The 19,571-nt window shown below is 38.0% G+C and overlaps 2 protein-coding genes and 1 long non-coding RNA gene across 4 annotated transcripts in view; 2 read left to right on the plus strand and 1 right to left on the minus strand.

Moving 5' to 3' along the window:
* The window catches only part of LOC117233882, a 125,330-nt gene extending 108,831 nt beyond the window's left edge, over nucleotides 1–16,499 (minus strand). For both annotated transcript variants that reach the window (XM_033494550.1, XM_033494549.1), the window contains exon 1: nucleotides 16,071–16,499. The gene's annotated coding sequence lies outside the window, so the exon portion shown is untranslated. The remainder of the gene's footprint in view (nucleotides 1–16,070) is intronic.
* LOC117233888 lies at nucleotides 5,706–6,185 on the plus strand. Its single transcript, XR_004493437.1, has 2 exons — nucleotides 5,706–5,970; nucleotides 6,110–6,185. It is a non-coding gene; the product is annotated as an uncharacterized LOC117233888 (long non-coding RNA).
* A 725-nt stretch (nucleotides 16,500–17,224) lies between the features above and the next one.
* On the plus strand, nucleotides 17,225–19,498 carry LOC117233883 (DNA polymerase interacting tetratricopeptide repeat-containing, protein of 47 kDa). Its single transcript, XM_033494551.1, has 6 exons — nucleotides 17,225–17,694; nucleotides 18,049–18,220; nucleotides 18,300–18,492; nucleotides 18,571–18,851; nucleotides 18,934–19,098; nucleotides 19,164–19,498. Exons 1-6 carry the CDS (start codon nucleotides 17,424–17,426, stop codon nucleotides 19,252–19,254), a joined length of 1,173 nt encoding a protein of 390 aa, XP_033350442.1. The 5' UTR covers nucleotides 17,225–17,423; the 3' UTR covers nucleotides 19,255–19,498.
* Nucleotides 19,499–19,571: the final 73 nt, after the last annotated feature.

Genomic DNA, 19,571 nt, shown 5'->3' on the forward strand with positions numbered 1-19,571 from the left:
TGCAATTTCGGACGTGACAAATGGAGAGCAGGTGAAGCTAAGCGGCCTGACCTACACGTGTACAATGTACGACCTTAAGCCGTACAATGTGGATTTTTCTCATATACGAAATAGCGCAGAAAAGAATTCGAACAACTTGTAGAAAAATTTGACGAATATATTACGCACGTTATACGCAACGTTTTCAAATTTTATTAGCCCTATGATAGCGAATGTAACAGTCAACGAATCCTCCGAAGATTCGATATTTTCTACAAATCACTAGAGTTATAAATATCACTAGTTTCTCACTAGAACCGTATTGAACGCTTATTACGTGTTTATGTATCCATGTTACAAATTTTTTTATTAAATATATGTTTGCAGCAAATATCTATGTACAGTTTCAAATCAACAAGTAGTCGTGCCTCATTTACGATACTAATGAGAGTTAAAAATACAACAATACACAATATATACGTGGAAATTTTCTACGATAACTGTTGAAATACTTTTGTCAGCTACTGACAATGAAAGCATCTGCGACTCTTCAACGTGTCGAAACGATATGATATATGAAATCGCGCGCTACCGTGTCAGCGGCCATTATGGCTGTCGAAACCTGGTACGAGAAGAGGAATTTTTGAAACTGTTCAACCGTGTTCGATCATAGGACAGGGTCGACTACGGACGGCTGTTCGCGAAGATGTTTGTCTATTTTGTACGTGTGTCGATATGTTTGAGCGAGAATCAAATGGAATGGGATTGGTCCGCTACTGCAGTGCATCAATAGCCTTTGACACATCGAGTATGATTGGCAATCCTGATTCACGAAGGTATCGATTGGATAACATTTGTAACTTGAAAAGATCACTGTGTACATTGGCCGATATACTTTTAGGGTGGTATTTGTAGAAACAGCGTTAGGAATGACGCCATCTCTCAAGCTACACCTATATATCTGTCTTTAGGACAAACAATGGGGTGGAGTTGGGCGTGGAAGAGATAGATGGTGGAACAGTAGCAGGCAGTCGGCTACGAACATCCTAAATAGACAATTACTATCCAATGAGCTGTTATTTGTATTCCAATCGGGTTATTTAAAAACAAATATCTATAGAAAATATGGAACAGTAACGGTTCACTGTGGAATACTTGGCTTCGGAAAGTCTCGAAGGAGTTGGTCCAAATTACATGAAATTCTTCGCTGCAACTATGGTAACTAGAAGCAAATATAAAACAGTAAGGCGATATTTAGCCTCAAAAAAAGGTATAAATTAATGGTACTATAAAAGACCCTGACCTGTAACAGTAAGTACACATCGCTATCTAAATGGAATAACATTAATTGCACACAAATGAAGAGATCGCTCGATTAAATCGCAGCACCAAGAAAAACCTATGTTTCGCAACGTATCGATGTAAACGAAGGAAGCAACGGAATCTGAAGCCTGTTTTACGTTAATGAGTAACAAGTATCACGAAGAAATTAATTGTACTCCGCGTTTATCGGTGAATTAACAATTAATTTAATGAAGATACTCACACGTGCGAGTTTGTACGCGTGTGTGCACGTTAAAAAAGTAAAATACTCGTACACGCGATGATTTCGTATTTCGGGGAATTTCTACCGGTTGCGGAACAGCAATTTTAATTATTCGAAAGAGACCCAACTGGGATCGTTGTAAATTCCACGTGAGAAGTAGCGCGTATCATACAATTTTGCCCGTAACAAGTATATACAAGGAAATGTAACTCTCGTAAAGGAGTTATACAATACAGGCGGCGAATATCTCTTTAAACGTGGCTTTCAGGGATGCGCGCGCGCGCGCTCGTGTTCGCGTCTCACGGCTGGATGTTCAACAAAATCGCCTTCTGTATTGAAGCATCTATACGATACGTATACATCGAAAGCTTTACGGTTCTTTCGCGTTTCTAGAGAGATAAGCTGCCTGATATTCGCTTATTTCCATGGATACTAATCCACCATACTTTTGTGTTAAACGAGCTTCTAAAGATACATACAACGTTCTGCGAGTCTCTTTCTAACAATTCGGCAATTTATGCAACGACTACATTTTTTAAATTGTTTTTTATTCGATGGAAATAAGGAGATTATATCAACGTATATATATATAATTCAGTATTTAATAGCAATACTGCAGTAATTATTTTACGATATAACTAACTTATAATACGATATTCTTCGCAACGTTTTGAGTCGAGAAAATGTAAAATTAGCTACTCGTAGAAGGTCGTTCAAACATAGTTTTGCATTTCAGAAATGGGGCACACTGCAGTGCTGTGGAAGTAAATTTAACAAAGCTGTAACGGCGATGACCCTCAAACAATCCGAAAGTCGCGCGAGAGCAGAAGTTATTTAAACAGGACCGGACTACCAAGATGTGTCCATTACTCTCTACACAAATTTGCACCGGCTAAACATGCTTGTCACCATTCCTTTGACCTTGACTTGTTTGAAGGTCACTTCAGTTTACTAGGCTTTCTTTGTCCTCTAGTTGAACAATAAACCTTAGCTTTAAATATCTTTCAGCAAAAACCTTTAAGACGATTCTTATGAAAAGGCGTCGGAAAAAGCTTCCACACAAACGAATCCAAAGGCAAATCCAAACACCTTTCTGTATCGTACTCTGTGTATACTTGGTGCAAAGAACATAATAGGGTAGTAAATTGAAGTATTAGTTTTTTTTTTTTTTTATTTATTTGTTGAAATTACAATCAATTCTCGCGTTGAGAATTTTCAGTAATTTTTCTGGCGTGGCGCAGTGACATGGCTGTTTATTTACAATAAGTTAATACTTATTATAGATAGGTATAATTTATAAGTATTATAAGTAAGTGCATATGCTTAATTTGGATAATTAAATGAATCTAACGTTTAGGTCTAGCGGGTAGTACCTCTTCAGCCTGCGAGTCTGGTCCGTCGTATCGAGTAGTCCAGTGATTAGGGGGTTTCGGTGTTTGTTGATTCTTTTGCTGTATCTGTCGCTATATTTTGCTATTTCCTCTTTGACGGTGGGTATCTTGAGGTCGCGGTGTATTGTTTCATTGGTTACATACCAAGGTGCGTCAATTAGGGATCTTAGCGTTTTCGATTGAAAGCGTTGGAGTATTTCAATGTTGGAGTTACTTGCTGTTCCCCATAGTTGGATTCCCGTAGGTCCAGACAGGTTTTATTACGGTCTTGTAGAGGGTAATTTTATTCTGTGAAGTATTAGTTGACGACAACGATTGATGCAGTCATACCAAAGATTCTACGCGTCTCGCGAAATCAATTTGAATTGCTTGAATCTCAGATTGTGAAAGCTATCTATGAATTGCTATATTAACCGTTTGAGTCCCAGAGGTCGAAAAAAAAACAGGGTCGAAAAATCCCGAACAGAGATTTGCCATATTTGTTATTTCTGTGAAATACACCTATATTATTATATACGCGTATTATTGCTTTACAAATATTTCAAGTTTTGTTCAATAAATATTATTAAGAAGATAACAATGAAATACAGAATATTGGGACTTTCCGACACAAAATCTAAACAGCACGATTGCGCTGCTTGGGACTCAAACGGTTAAATATTTTCAACGGAAGAAACAACTCTAAATCGTTGAACTGTTCGATCCTGGCTAAGAGATAGAAGCTCCTTGTCTCTCGCTGCGTTTCAAGTTGTACGAAACACATAAACTTTAGCATGGCCGATTTTATATCTCCTCCATCGACAATACTAATTAAAAAAAAAATCTAATTTTCTAAACTTTCGTATATCTCTTTTACAAATGATAATAATTTTCCAAATTTTCATCCTATCTAGTACGACCTGGCGAAAGCGCCCACATATTCGCCAATACAAGTCTTGGACTTCCGCACAGTAAAATCGGTCACGGCGGTCCATTGGAAGCAGGCAGCAGGGAAGACAAGGCGCGTTTAAAATGCGTCCGACATCGGTAGCTGGCGGCGTTATCGGAATTAAGTAACCGATGATTCACGTTCCGCCATGAAATACAAACAATGGTATCGGAATAACGACACGTCCCGCCTCTCTCATCGCTCGGCTATCTTGACCAACTTATTTGCATACCGGGCGGACCGACCGGTCGGCAGCCACCGCGAGAGCTGAATTTACACTTGAGAAGCCGCTCGAATTATCGTTTGACAAATTTCTTAGAAAATTGTCTCGTACACCGGGTCAGCCGGCCACTCGTGATGCTAATTTATGTGTGGCGGAAGCATCATTATGCGTGCCACGTATATATACCTGCTACCCGTATATATGTGTATATGTGCATACAGGGTGTCCCAGAGTTTAACAAATTCTAAGGTTATAAGGCCAATTTTAAGGTCATAATTATAAAATGTTATATGTGTAAGAATATAGTGGCTTGTGTTAGTATTTAAACACCTTTTTTTTTAAATACGTCTTACGTTTGCAATAATTTTGTAATTTCTATGTAAGTTTCCAGATTGGTTTGAAATTTGTCCAACATGACCGTGACAATTGTCTCGTCACTATTCGTGAAATTTCGAAATGTTTCTATAATATATTATATAATATAGGGTGATCCAGAGTTTGGCAGGTAAATTTTGTTACAACTTTGCGTGAGCATTTTTATAGTAATACACAATACAGTAATAAATTCAACTTTTCTTGTCAATTATATATTAACAGCCAAAGATTACGCTGATTATAAATCTATTCTTGTCTTATAGCATGATAATCCTGATGAGTCCGTCATCGTTCCTTTTGCATTTCCTATTTTTATTATAACTTTTCGATGAAGCTTCGAATAAGCTACGTTTATAAAATACTTTTTGCCGGATTACACTCATAGAATACATCTACCGAATTTTAAATCCTGGTACACCGTGTATGTGTCTATATACGACAACATACTGGCGTGACGCATATTCTCGAAAGACGGGGTCTAGTAAGCTCTCGAGCATAATTCAACGGGTGAATGTTGACTATATCCATGGAAATGCGGCTTTTCAGCGTTTCACAGCCACTTGGACAGGGAAAATTGGAAATTTAAGATGACCTACTACCTAAATGACAAACCAATTATCTCCTATAAGCTTAATCCTTTCAAAGTCTCAATTAGCGTGGTATTCAGATATTTCCTTCTTTTTTTTTTTTTTTCTTGTAGAAATTTATTCGCTCGTGGTATGCATTTACCATTAATTTGGATTATTCATCGTGTTTACAGGAAGCCCTAGCTGACCTACCTCATGCAGCTGGAACCTATTTTCCTCGAACGAGAAAACTCGGTGAACAATACAGTCGGAGGCAAAAATAAGTTGAATAGGTGGTGGAAATAAGGTATCGACGACGTTTCGTTAAATACGGTCTGTTTACACAGATGTAAACGAGACGTACGTACCACAGCATATACAGTAGCGGGTAAAAGGAAATTTAAACGTAAGTAGTACAATAGACACCACAATTTTACAAGACAGATTGCATTTGAGAAGAAAAGCGACTAAATATAATATGAAACTCTAGAGCAGTCGGCAACATGCTGTAAAATAGACAGAAAAGTCATTAATATACTCGTATACACAAAATTACTTTCGAATAATTATTTATAACTACTAACAGTTCTTGAAATTATTAACTACTTAACGAATTTTAAACTTCCTTTTGCCGGCTGCTTTGTAATAAATGAAACTTAATTATATCACTACAATATAACGTTAGGACTAATTCGATGGAACTTCATTGATACCTACTTTCCGCTATCTGTTCAATTATTTTTGTCTCCGACTGTATCTCGGACACAGAAAGGACGACGGAAGAAGGCGAGCGCACCGGTTACGTTACAGGGTAATTTATCAGAGCACAAGATCTTCCGGTTACTGGTAGTGGCATGTAATAACGAAGACGACGACGACGACGACGTCGAATACACCGCCTGGATTGTATTTGTGTAATGGTTACATCGCGGACGAAAAATCTGTATGGAACGCGAACGTCGGTAAATATTAACTGAAATATCACGTGTACATGCGATCGATAAAGTATTCCAGTGATTGTAGCAAGAAACGACGCAGAGACACGCACGAAGGAAAAAGAAAGCGTAACTGATTGCATCTAATCGTTGATTGTGCTTACAGGTGCGGCAAGTTGTGTGCCAGGGAAGGTAGAAGAGCAAAGAGCCGTAGAGAGTGACAAATTTTACGAGAGACCGGGAAAAAAGAAGAGAGACGGGAAACATGGTGAAAGTTACGAGCCTCGAAGAGCAGAGGGAACGAGAGATGGAAAATTATGATGGTAAAAAAAGATAGAGAGAAGAGAGAGGTTTACAGAGGAAGATATTGACTCGTTCGATAATTTACTAGCGTTTTAAACAGTCTGTTTGTTCTATTACATCCTGTATATTCGTATTCAGCCGAGATTTAAACGTAATTAATTTTCTACTTTGGAAAATACCGCGTCGCTAATATTAATTTTAGCTGCACATCAAGTGCATCTATTAAAGGAACAAATCGGGTATTTGTCAATGGAAAGAAGGTGATTTTTCAACGAGAAACATTTTATATTTTATATTTTGTATAAAAGCTAGGTAAAGAACGATCGACATTTATCAACCGTCTATTCCACCGTGTTTATATTCTGATAAATGAACACTGCAGAAGCCTTTCAAACGTACTTCAGGGAATTCATTGGTAAGTTGATTGAGCAAAATAAAGCGCAATATCGCAGGCGAAACGTTACAAAAAAAAATATATTTTATTATACTCTACGTGTATAAAGCGATAGATACTTTAACAGAAACAGATGTAGAGATATAAGGCAAGTTATATCATATCGAAGAATCGCGGTGTTGTATATTATAATATACAACAAATTTAATTATTCTCTGTAAAGATCAAGATTGAATTTTATGATATAAAAGCTTAGGTGACTCGAATAAGTCTACCTTATCACGTATACGTCTATAAGAAAAAGGGAGAAACAGAAAAGTGGCAAGGACACGCAGAGAGAAGGCGCATTACAATCGAGAGCGCAACGAGCGCGCAGCGATATGCATCGCGGCCGAAAAAGCTCGGAAACCGAGCAGGAGCAGGCTCAGCGGCTTAAGTGATTTGCATGCGCGACAGGTGCACACTGCGGAGTCGGTGTATTACGTGTTTAATTCACGTGTCTTGCATACTCGGCACTCCGATTCCACTGATTTCCATAATACAGCGCCGGCAAGAGCGCCGCTAGATCCGAATGGATTTTTTAGCACGCGGAAACAGGCGCCCCACCGATCGTTTATGTATATGAAATGTACGCGATTTCTCGCTGTGACGCGTTGGTTCGATACTAATGCTACCGTTTGAGTTTATAGTGTTTCAAATCGATGATCACATAGTAGAGACATGATAATTCATTGATTTTCTGATTTTTGTGTCGTTTGGTGATCGGAAGATGGTATTTTAATACGGTATGGTTAATAGTTGAAAGATTATGTCTCGATGTTCACACATAAGAATTCTGAAATTAAGTAACAAATGTGACAAGCATTATAAAACCGAAAAACAGCTGAGGCATGGATATTTTTGAAGTATTGAATTTAAAGGGCTGACAAGAACACATATATAATCTAAAAAATCAAATAAAATGTATTGAGTTGCTCGACACGTGAATGAATCTTAACATTGCTATCCAGCAAAGAAAAAAAAGGTATATGACCGAAAATGTTCTTTTCCTATGGCTTCAATTGAGAATGGTTAAACTTATGAGAAAAACGCTATGGAAAAATATGGAAGAAATTCGAAGTTGGACTATATTATGTCTACTACCGTTGCTAGAATGAAATTGAAAAAAAAGTGATTATAAAAGAAGTCGTAAATACGGACGGCTATTTTTCAGCAATAAAACGACTTGTTGCAAGTAATTTTAATTTTCTACGATTTATGAATACCTACTCGCGGCGTCTGACGCGTCGTATCGCGGACACGAACAATACAGCGTCTTTTCTACAGGTGGCTTCTGAAAGGAATTTATACAGGGTAATACAGATTTGTGGGTAATTGTGTATTATATGGTAATGACGCGTTCTAAATGTTCCTGGAACAACCGTGAGAATGGTTACTGAAATAGCGTAACACAACGCTTATCGTGCACGCATGTTCTATAAAATCAAGCGACTCCGACAGAGGTGTAATATTTCAATATTTATGATCCGCGTTGGCGCGCAACGAACCGCCTATTTGTCACCGTTGGAAAAACGATATTATCTTTAGTGCCTTCCTCGTTGCTTTTTTATATATAAATTCATCGCTGAAAAAAAGCGTAAAACAGACCAGTACAAACAAACGCGGAACGCAGAGGGGAAATTTATCAGGCCTGTGTGTATTCGTGATTATTTAAAAAATTGGAGATACACGCGATTGTGCACGCATTACCGGGCAAACGGTGAAGCGACGCACGTGATCCCCCCGTTTCTAACTTCTAACGACCGATGCCCACTGTTCAATAAACCGTGCACATGTGTACGCATAGGTAAGTATACGCATATATACGTGCGAGTGTGCGCGGCTGAAAGTCCATGGGGTCATCCAATAGAGGGGTACGAGGCGTGGAGTGAAAGAGGGGGAGAAGAGAAGATACCAGGATGCAGCAACGCTCGGAATTACGTTCTTCGGAATTAACGTACCGAAAACTCGTTTACGTGTTTTCTAATTACTGTGTGGCAGAAGGAGTCGAATGAAACCGATACAAGGGGCAAGCCTTCTCGTGAGAATCGAGAAAACGATAGCTTTGGACCTCTGCACCCTGCGAGAGAGCTAAGCGAGACTTTTTTTACACTGCAAAATATCCTTCGCTCTACCACCGTCATACTGACTCATCTCTCCACGGTTTCGAACGGCGGGCAACGATACGCGAGAATTTCTCTCGAGGTAAAAACCAGCGACTAGTAGAGATACATAGATTCACGGAAGTATTCCGATCATTTGTAAACTTTTATGAATATTTTATGGGTGTCACGCGAAACCTTTTGAAATCTGATTAGCTTTGTAATATATCACGAATTATCATGATTGCACTGGTGTATCAGCGGACAATTAATAATCCATTATATCATATTAATAAATTTCAATATCTACCGGAACCCCATTTCGTATATGGTAATACATTTAAGACCAATATTCATGCTGCATTATCAAATTTTACTAAATACAAATTTGCAACAAATATCTTCACGTTCACTTCAAATTTGACCAACGTAATCATGACAGTCGTTTCTCTTCAGTGCTAACGAAGTTTCCAAAATTTTTACGTAACATATACGATATATACGTTACGTATAGAAGTTCCCTGTAGTAGGTGGTTCAAGTATCTCGGTAAGCCAGTCTAGGTGCAGGAAAGCGCGTTAAAATATTAGCGCCAGATACATATACGGTTAGAAGTCAGCGATTATCCCCAGGTATACATGAACGATCGGTTAAAGGTCAGGATGTTAATTAACATTTAACCGATCGCGAGCGTTTCCGTGCGAGAAAACATGGCAACAAGCCAGCCAGTTTCGCGGCAGTCACGTACCCCGTGTGTTGTATTAGGTAAAACAATCGCGCGTGAACGTGATTGATTTCGGAATAAGCTCTCTGGCCCATGGTCAGCCCATGATTTTCTCCGCTCAGTCGATAAAAATATATTTCCGATGACTTTCCGTTACCATTAGTAGTTACATAGGTACACACAGTGGTTTCAATTACGCGAAGCTACTGCATTGCGGTTTACGAATTAACGCGATTCTTTGCGCAAAATAGTGCTGGGAACCGGGGGAAAGGCGGGGAGGGAAACTTGAAAATATTTCGCGAAAACTGTCAGAGAAGCGCGAGCCCGTTTACATTTAAATGCGGTCAACATGTTGCGTTGTTCGATGCTGAACGAAAGGGCAAAAGAGAAATATGACGATGAGTCTATAAAAAATTCAAACGGGTTAACTTATACACGAGCGCTAGGTATTCGCGGAATCTATTGAGAATGTTGCAATTCACACGATGCTAAATGCGGAAGAGCCGTCTGTGTTATTAATTTCAATGCGAATTTCACCTGTCCGTATGTATTTTATTCTTCGAAAGTTTGTAATAGCCTTACTTGGATCATACGTAATAAATCGATGAAAGTTACGAAAAAGGCAGAGTTAATTGTAAAATGAAAAGATTAAGTAGCTTTGTTATGTAATATAAAACCCTTTATATACGTGATGCGATATAAAACTGTAATATATTTCGCTATAATTTAATAAAACTTAAAAGAAACAAAAAAGACTGTGACTAGATAAAAGTTCACGCCAAAACAAATACAAATGTACACGCGTTATCACCCGCGGTTGATAACGCACGGACCTACGAGTCCTGTGACTCGTAGCAAAGGCGCGTTATCGTGAGAACTAAACGCACCGGACGGGAAAAAGTAGACAGAAAGAGAGAAATAGCACCTGTAATATCGTGGCATCGGGTAAGAAATATATAACCTGTGCGGCGTAATACCGAATATTCGTATAAAAATGCAAGAACGTAAAGGGATACTTGATGCGAGTCAATATTATTCCACATGATCCGGTTGCGTGGAATAACCGCGAAGGACGCGAGGAATGCAAAGTTCACGATACCGAGGGCACGATTGAAAAATTTCTAAACGGATCCAGCATCCAACATTATGAAAAGTTTCCCTCGGTATAGTCGGCTATATACGATTTCCTTTTCCCCCCACTGTCCGCCGCTAGCTGCTTCACAGCGCCTCTTCCTGGATTCCTGGCGAGTCTCGTCAAGTTTTAATATGCGCGCCTCTCACCGGCTGCATCGATAACGCGTCCATGATACATATAGAAAATGGTAGGCAAACGCTCGTTGGCCCGTACAAGTTCGAGCAAACTAATTGTACGCGGAGCATGAAAGGGGGCGGCGAAAGGGGACCAACCGATGTTAGATAAAGACGCGGAGACACGAGAAAGAGTGAAAGGAAGAAGAATCTTCTTCGTATCCATACAACGAGATTCCAGTTTCTTCGTTAGTCGCGAAGCGAATCGCTTCGAAGAGAAAGGTAGAGGCGATGGGAGGAAGAGGAGGCTATGGTTGAACGAGAGAGAGAGATAGAAACAGAGTAAGCAAAAGTCGGAGAAAAGAGAGTGAGAGGCAAAGGGCTCTCCGTAGAGGCGAAGGCAACAGCCTAACTCGTTGGAGGTCGGGTCGAATAATAAAATAAAAGAGTATAGTGGATGGGGTGTAAGGTGGTGGCGTGGTAAAGGTAGAAGAAACTTTCTGGTACGGGTATAGAACGCGATGGGGGCCCGATGGCCGGCCGGCGGCCCGGCGCTGCTGGAAAAAGATGCGTGGCCAACGAATCGAGCTTTGGCCCGAGGAAGAAAGAAACACAGAGAGGGATATCCGACGTTGCCACATGCTCACTGAATTTCCGACCGGTCAAATATAAAGGCCGTCTTTATAAAGACCGCCCCGCGGTGTGCGCTTGGCCTCTCTCTTCTTCTGTACTATGCAACCGTGCTTTCGAAACTCGCATCAAATTCTTGACGTCTCATTAAACATCGTCAGATTTCAACGAGTTAAACGGTGGGTGCTGCCCCTAACTCGCCCCCACACAAATACATAACAGGCGCGCCTCGTGCTACACGAGAAACGTGGCGGAGTAACGAACTTCTTTTACGCCGAACCCTCTCTCTATTTATATTTTTTTCTATGATTATCGAAAGCTGTCCTTTAGCCGTGGCCAGTATGTTTATTTATCGACCGCGAACTGCTAAGCGGCGATCGAAACGCTCCCAATGACTCCTTTCAGTCAATGGTCTGATGGTAAAGGGTATAATACATTTCGTCAGAAGTTTTTATTGTCACGCGTGACATTTACGACACCGTAACGAACAACCGACCACCGGTCAATCGCTGTTATTATCTCGATATACGATTCGGAGGAGAGAAAAGTTAATATTCAGAATCGTAGTGATGCGCCCGCCTGCTGTTAGGACGGTTGTTTGTACACCTGTTGTTTCAGTGAAACGTACTTTAGGTGGAGTCTTTATATCCTCGGTATATGGCATTCCTTAACATTCAAATAACTTTTAATCTTTCTGACACTTGGTATAATTTAAGACGCTTTAATATTTCTTTATTTGCGAGACTACTTAGTAAATTAGATAAACACGCTTGACAGTAGAGACCGATAGGTTGTGCTTTTCAGTGTCATGACTAAATTGATATCGTTAGAAAGGTGGTCCACACGAAATGTCATTTTTTAACATATAACTTGTAACATATCGACACATTAGTTATACATAACATAAACCGTAATATCCAATTTCCATGTCATTTAAAATACATATTATAATATACATAGTACGCATAATAATCTATACGTTAAATGATTGCCTAAATGATCTTTACAATACACATAGTCGATAACAATTTCCTTCTTCTTAATTTTCAAATTCTTTATCGTAGTTGATAATTGACCAATTCAAACTTCATTCATCGACATTTTACCCACACCGATCTAACACACTAAGAATATATGTATAATACTACGAGTACTATCGGTGTAATAATATTATTGATCATTTCCCGAAACTTTTTATAGAACCTACTAAATTACAAGGTGACAGGTTGGCTATTAAAGTATTAAAATGGCCGATCGGTAAACTTCACAAATCATCCCGGGATTAAGCGCTACTTCGAGTAATACGTTATTACGGTTCACGTGATTTAGAGACACCGTGGGCGCATCTATATACACACTAAACAGTCCTAGACTTAACAACGAACGTTTGACCACAAAGCTACCCGTTGAGAAATCTCAACTATTAGTGACCAGAGCTAATCTCTATCGCCGGATTTATTGCTCATATCAATAGGGGCTTCGGCTTTAATCGCACTTATGCATAAATCACGGCAGATTAACCGAAGACTCACCGAGGGGGGGGGGGGAGAGCGTGCGACGGAATTCGAGAAAAGAAGACTCGAGTCGGGCGAGTCTTGAACGCGATTTAACACCGCCAGTACACATAGGGTACGCGCAATCAACGTCAAAAAGTATTTCACGAGTGGATCTCTCGTGGAAAGTATTCCAAGCGTCATTTCGAGCACAGCCTCATCATCCTCAACGCAAAGTATGTATGTATGTACTTCGTATAAACTGATCGATAGCTGCTAGTCTTTTCATCAGCGAGCTTTAATTAATATTTACGCGAGGTCTCTCGAGCTGGGATATTATTTATTCGAAAGGCGATTCGAATTATCCTAGTATAATATTTTCCGTATTTTCATTGCAAAATGCTAATTTTGAATATACATGAATTTTTCTCTGACTTTTAATTTTTCGACATAATATTACTTTCTCTGTATTTGGAGTTTAAATCGACTGTAAACGTCCTTTAAATAGTTTTATTCGACAGAGTGTTGTTCGTAGAGAAAAATTCTGTCGCTATCGATATAATCGAAGTTTATCTAGTTAATAACCTATAGAAGGGGAGGAACAACAGATGAAGCTGGACGTTGTCACTTTTCACAGAGCAAATTCGATTTTCGGACTAACCTTTTGAACTTTACACTGTACAGAAATCGTGTTATTTCTGTTGAGAGTATCCATAGTTAAAATTGATTCACAGTTAGTGTATAAATACGTGTTGCCATTGATGAGTTTATTTTCGCGTTTTACGTGGGTTTCACTTTTGACATTCACAAAAGTTTCGTCGGTACGAGAACGTATTTTCCAATAATACATCGACGACATCGACATCAAACTATCTTCAACGTTTTATCATCGACGGAAGAATTTTCCTAACCAACCCACAAAAAGTAATATTTTTCCCCAATAGAATATCATAACGGAGTTAAACGTATAGAAAAGATGCGTACGATGACGAAATTTAATTAAAAAGCCATCCCGCAAAAAATTACCAGCACTCTGACACAGCTCGAAATCGATAATTCGGACGATCGAAAAACTCTACCCCCGACTGCGGAACGGCGACGATACGCGTTTTGTCAGCGACACGTGCAAAAGTTCTACCGTCGGTATTACGAGGGCCGCTGCCGCCTATTACACTGCGAAATATACACATATAAGCGCAATCGAAAACGGTAGTTGAATACTACAATTGAACGTAAAAGCCAAAGTGATTTTGATGTAAAAAGAAGCAAAAAGTTTGGTACGGAAGGTTTCCTTACAAGGTTTTGTTTTTGAAACACTCAATTTTGAAAACTAACGAGACACGGCTACAATTGATAATAAGTGTATCGTAACAGTCGAGTGATCTCATTAATGATTTAAGATTTACCACTTTCGAAACAGATTCTTCTTTCAACAATAAATAACGCATACATTTAAATTTGGAAAAAGTAGGTTAGATTATATTCTTTAAATGCAATACGTAGCCTGATTTATGTTAGGGATCTCATTAGTGTTAAAGGAACAATAACAATCCGGAACAGCCTTCACAAAATTTATCTTGAAAAACATATATGTATGTTACAATTAAGTTAGAATTACAAAAATGCTTCATTTTAAAATATGTATTACGCTATAAAAGCGAAGTAATGAAAGACGGAAAATGGTGAACAGAAAGGTAAAAACACAATATGATTGTTGGATTGATGAATTATAAGTGGCAGTTTTAATAATAGCGTATGCGCGAATACGCCGATTCTGAGCGCGAGGCACGTGCTTTTCTTTGCAAAAAGGGCGGAAAAGAGCGATGGAGGGGGGCACCTGTTACCATCGCGATACATACATTATTTCGCGATATCCCGAATGATCCCTATTAAAGCCGCGAAACGGGTCATTCACGGTTACCGGGACGCGTTTATGCTTTCCGGGCAAATGGGATTATCGTCGAGTACGCTTGTTTGCAAAAGAATACGCCCATCCGTGGTAACCAGTGAAAAACGACGGAGAAACGCACCTTCGAAAACGAATAATCAAAGTGATGACATCAATGTTGCCTCTTATATTTAACTCACACGACGTTTAATAAGTATATTTGCTTTTATCGATATATGCATGAGTGATTCTCATAGGTATATGCTGCACCGATACAATACAGAAAGGATAAAAGGTAACAGTGACCTTAATACGCGACGAATGAGACGAAGATGTATTCACGGACACCTCTTTTCTCTTCATTTGTTGTTTAATGTCATGTACAAAGTTATTAGCGACGCTATAAATGAGTGTACCATGGGAGAGAAACAGTAGCATTAACATTACACGCGTTTGTACTATATAGAGTAATTTGATTCGAATTGAGATAGATAGCTTAGCATCTAAATATCGTTGATGCGGGCAGAACGTTCGCAGCAATCAGGTACGAGAGAAGAAAGAGGTTACACCCTATGAGTCGGTGCGCGAAAGAATGCTCAAAAATATTTAGCAACAATAAACTAGCACGGGAAGGGTGGTGCGACATCTTTTGCAGCGTGATGGTAGATCTTCCGAAATTGATCGTGCTTCGCAACGCGCATACTCTCATTACTACTTGCATATGACAATAAATGGACTTTTCCCCCATGGGAAGTATAGACCGTACATGTGCGAACGATTGGATAACAGAAACACAACTTTGCGATCTATGGGCGAGTACAAGTTTTTCAAACGTAAATCATCGAATGGTGGTGATGACAACTTAGAGAAGATTGTTTTTATTCAGTGAGAGAGACTGAGAGTTAAGGGTGCGTCTAGTCTTAGGCGAAAGTATCGATAGACAAGAATCTCCTGTTTGAGGGAACAAAACGACCACAATGTACACATACACTCATTATGAATCTTAATACTAATAGATTAATCAAAATGACTAATTCTTAATATTTCACGGAAATCTGATAGATTTATGGCAAAACAAGTTTGATTTGGATTTTCAGTGACTTTTTGTAAAGTGCACAGATAAAGGTTTGTTGGTTCCCCCGTACTATGTATTTTTAAACATATCTTTCACTCTGATTTCTTTATTGTAAATTTCATACGTTAGTCGTAGATACTTTAGTTCTAACGCTAAGCCACTTCGACATACATATACGCACGGTCGTCGACATCGTGTGATACGGTTTCATTTAACTATGCCGTAGTACTCACCGATGGTGCGTCGCGTGCCAGAAGGGTAGAATCCAACAGACAAGACGAACAAGCAATATTATCCAGTGGTGGTCGACGATTATTAGGTGACCGGCACTATGATGCACGCTCGACAATGGCTGGCACACATTAAGTACACTGATGCACTACTTGATGTACACGCACTCTTCACCGGACAGAAGCCACCGATCGAGACGAAAGAGCGGCAGTTCGGCACACACGTATTATTATATGCACTGACTGTTGACCGGGCTGATAAGTCGTTCATTGATTAGCCAGCGTTTCAATAAAAGAATTCGCGAACCGCCTCACCTCTCTTGCTATCCTAGGCCCACGGTGGCCATTACACTCGCCGCCGCAACGAGAGAGCGTGTTTTGCTTTTTTCCAAGGGGACCAACAACTCGCCCGCTCCGAGGCCGTGGAAGCGACTGTTCTCGGGAGATTCGCGGTGCGGTCTCATCGACCAATCGTGGACCAGCTTTCACCGAGCGCCATCTTGCCCAGCCGAACACAAAGGGGCCAAAACCCGAATGTTTGCGTAAACGTCCGAACCTTAACCACCCCTACCTACCCGATCGACGTATCTCCTCTGGATTTTCTCATCCCTAACTTTCAATACAGATTTTATTGTAGGATTACCCGCCCCTCTCTTCCTTTTTCCACTACGTATCAAACCAATTCGAAACTAAGAATCGTATTTTCACCGATGAATCTTCAACAACGATGTCGTTGCATTGTTTACTGTTCCTTTTGAGGGAAATTGGAAGCGTTAAACGAGAACGATTGTTTTTATATTAATTAAAGAAACTTTCAGATGTTTCGTCAGTTATATTTTTCAAGTATTTTAGAGTCTCTTCTTTAAGAGCGAGAAGCTTTAAAGTAATCATGTTGTTAAATGTATTAGTTGAAATTATAACCTTTAAATGGATATTACTGTTTTAAAATATTGATAATTTTTTACCAGTAAGTTTCTTGGTCATATGCTTTGAGGTTGTATAAAATATTTAATATGAGAAATATTAAAAAGAGGAAGATGTTAATGTTATAAGCCTTTTTAAAATAGTAGTTATAAGAATACTACTAGTGCCATCATTGAGGGAGAATTGGAGAATCTACTCGGTCGATAATGTTATGACATTACGAAATGATACATAAACACGTGAAATTTTTGAGGTTGTGGTTTTCAAGGTTAAATTTGTTTTACTTTTATTCTCGATTAAATTTGTATTATTTGGAGTCTAATTTGGTGTCGTTGAATAATTTTGTATCGCAACTGTTTCATTGATATTTATGTTTGTGTACTCTTTCTTATTGCCAATAAATAAAAAGTTAATATAAATAATCGTTAAACAATGGAAGGAACAAGTAAAAAAGGAAATAAAGTATGGACTGATGACGAAAGATTAAAACTTGCTTCAAAATTAGACGCTGAACTCGATGAATATATTAGTAATTTGGAAAAGAAGAGCTATACTGAAGGATGGCCAGAAGATCGGTGGGAAGAGGAAATGGAAAAACATCCATTTTTCATGAAAAAGACACCGGAACCTGGAGAAAAACTTTCTCCATTGATGGAAGGTTTACAACAGCTCAAATATGGGGAAGATGAGAATACACCTGAGGGTTTGGATTAATTTATTCTTATTTAGTCTTGTAACCATGTAATTTAACCTTGGAATATCATAACAGGGTACTATATTCTTGTTCGGTATTTGTCTTAACTATTTCTAAGAAAGATAGTAACTTTTTGTTATTTTTGTACAAACACCAAGACAATTCAGGAAATTAAAACCTATTTAAAGCGATTGTTGTTTCAATAATAGTATGTTTTTCAATCATCTAGACTCTATTTTTATTTATTTTTGCAATTAAAATATATATTTCCAGCATTATTGAGATTGCAGGGTTAACAGTTAATTTAACAGTATAAATGTTTATATAGATATTGGTAATATTACATTTGCATATGTTTTATAGAACTTGCAAATAATTATAAGGAAGATGGAAATTTCAATTTCAAGTATAAAAATTATAGATTAAGTATTCTGAGTTACACAGAAGGAATAAGAACTAAATGCAAAAATATTGACTTAATGGCTCAGCTTTATAATAATAGAGCTGCTGCACATTTTATGTTAAAAAATTATAGGTATATTTGATATTACACATATTTTAATATTACAGTCTTGTTCTAGTTTTATGAAGGTTGTCTTTTATATAAATTACAGATCAAGCTTAAATGACTGCAAGCTTGCTTTGAGGTTAATACCAAATTACACAAAAGTTTTGAACAGAGCTGCCACTTGTTGTTTTCATATGAAAGATTACAAACAGTGTATTGACTTTTGTAATCGGATACTCCATAAATCTCCTAATGACGAGATAATATTTCATTTAAAATCACAAGCAGTAATTGAAGGAGTAAGAATATCCATACTTTAGTGCATATAAACTTGAGAAAGTATTTACTATGTGCAACTTATATTTGAATATTTATAGGAACGTCTGAAAAGAGATAAAAGAAAACAAGATAGATTAGAAAAGAAATTAAATAAAGAAGAAGAAGAATTACTAAATGTAATAAAAGAAAAAGGTGTTAATTTAGAATCGATCAAAGGGAAAAGAAATCCAACTTTAAAAGATCTAGAACCTCAAATTCCACAAGAGGCACATTGTAGTTCTTATTTGGATGCACAAAATAAACTCGTTTGGCCAGTTCTGATTTTATATCCTGAAACAAAGCAGACAGATTTCATACAAAATTTTCATGAGGATACATTGTATGCTTTTATATCATATAAGAATCTCACGTTATACAAAAAATTAAAAGTTATTTCACATATAATAAATTTACTTATTCAGGTTCATAGATCAATTAGAAGAGCTGTTTAATGATCCACCTGAGTGGGACTCACACAAACGTTATACTCCTGAAAATATAAATGTTTATTTTGAGGATAAAGATAAATGTTCTCTGCATAAAGTGGACGTCGATCAGTCTCTAGGGCAAATATTGAAGCACGAGCGGTAAGTTCATGAATTAAGATACAGGAAATTAAAAACGCAACCACTTATGAAATAAAAAATTTCAGACTTATAATTCGCGGGGGAACGCCGATGTTTTTAGCACTTGTTAAATCCAGTCAGGCGGAGGTGGGATTTTTAGCTATGTATATGTCGTAAATAGATTTATAAAGAAGATCTACACACCTATTAATATAATTAGAATTAATTAGGTAAACTCATATAAATTGAAGAAGTGGAATCCAAGATCCGTTTTAATTATTTTATATATTTTCATATACTACATAAATTGTTTGCATTTTTATATTTTCAAATTTCTCATAAATTATACAAATTTACAGTCTAGTAATAATTATTAGTGCTCTTATCAAATAAAGTTTAAAAAGCATTTTTCCTTATTGAATCAAGAAATGCTTTTGTGTACTTTTTTACGAAACTTTTTAAAAGAGTCGCATGTGGGTCCCACTTCATATTAA

This window comes from Bombus vosnesenskii, unplaced genomic scaffold (assembly GCF_011952255.1).
Source record: "Bombus vosnesenskii isolate JDL3184/JDL3185 unplaced genomic scaffold, Bvos_JDL3184-5_v1.1 scf7180000013299, whole genome shotgun sequence".
In the NCBI taxonomy this organism is placed as follows: domain Eukaryota; kingdom Metazoa; phylum Arthropoda; class Insecta; order Hymenoptera; family Apidae; genus Bombus; species Bombus vosnesenskii.

Coding starts and splice junctions, on each gene's coding strand:
- LOC117233883 (XM_033494551.1), top strand. CDS start 17,424: ATGGAAGGAACAAGTAAAAAAGGAAATAAAGTATGGACTGATGACGAA. Junction 17,695..18,048: donor AGATGAGAATACACCTGAGG/GTTTGGATTAAT, acceptor TATGTTTTATAG/AACTTGCAAATAATTATAAG. Junction 18,852..18,933: donor AATTTTCATGAGGATACATT/GTATGCTTTTAT, acceptor TTACTTATTCAG/GTTCATAGATCAATTAGAAG.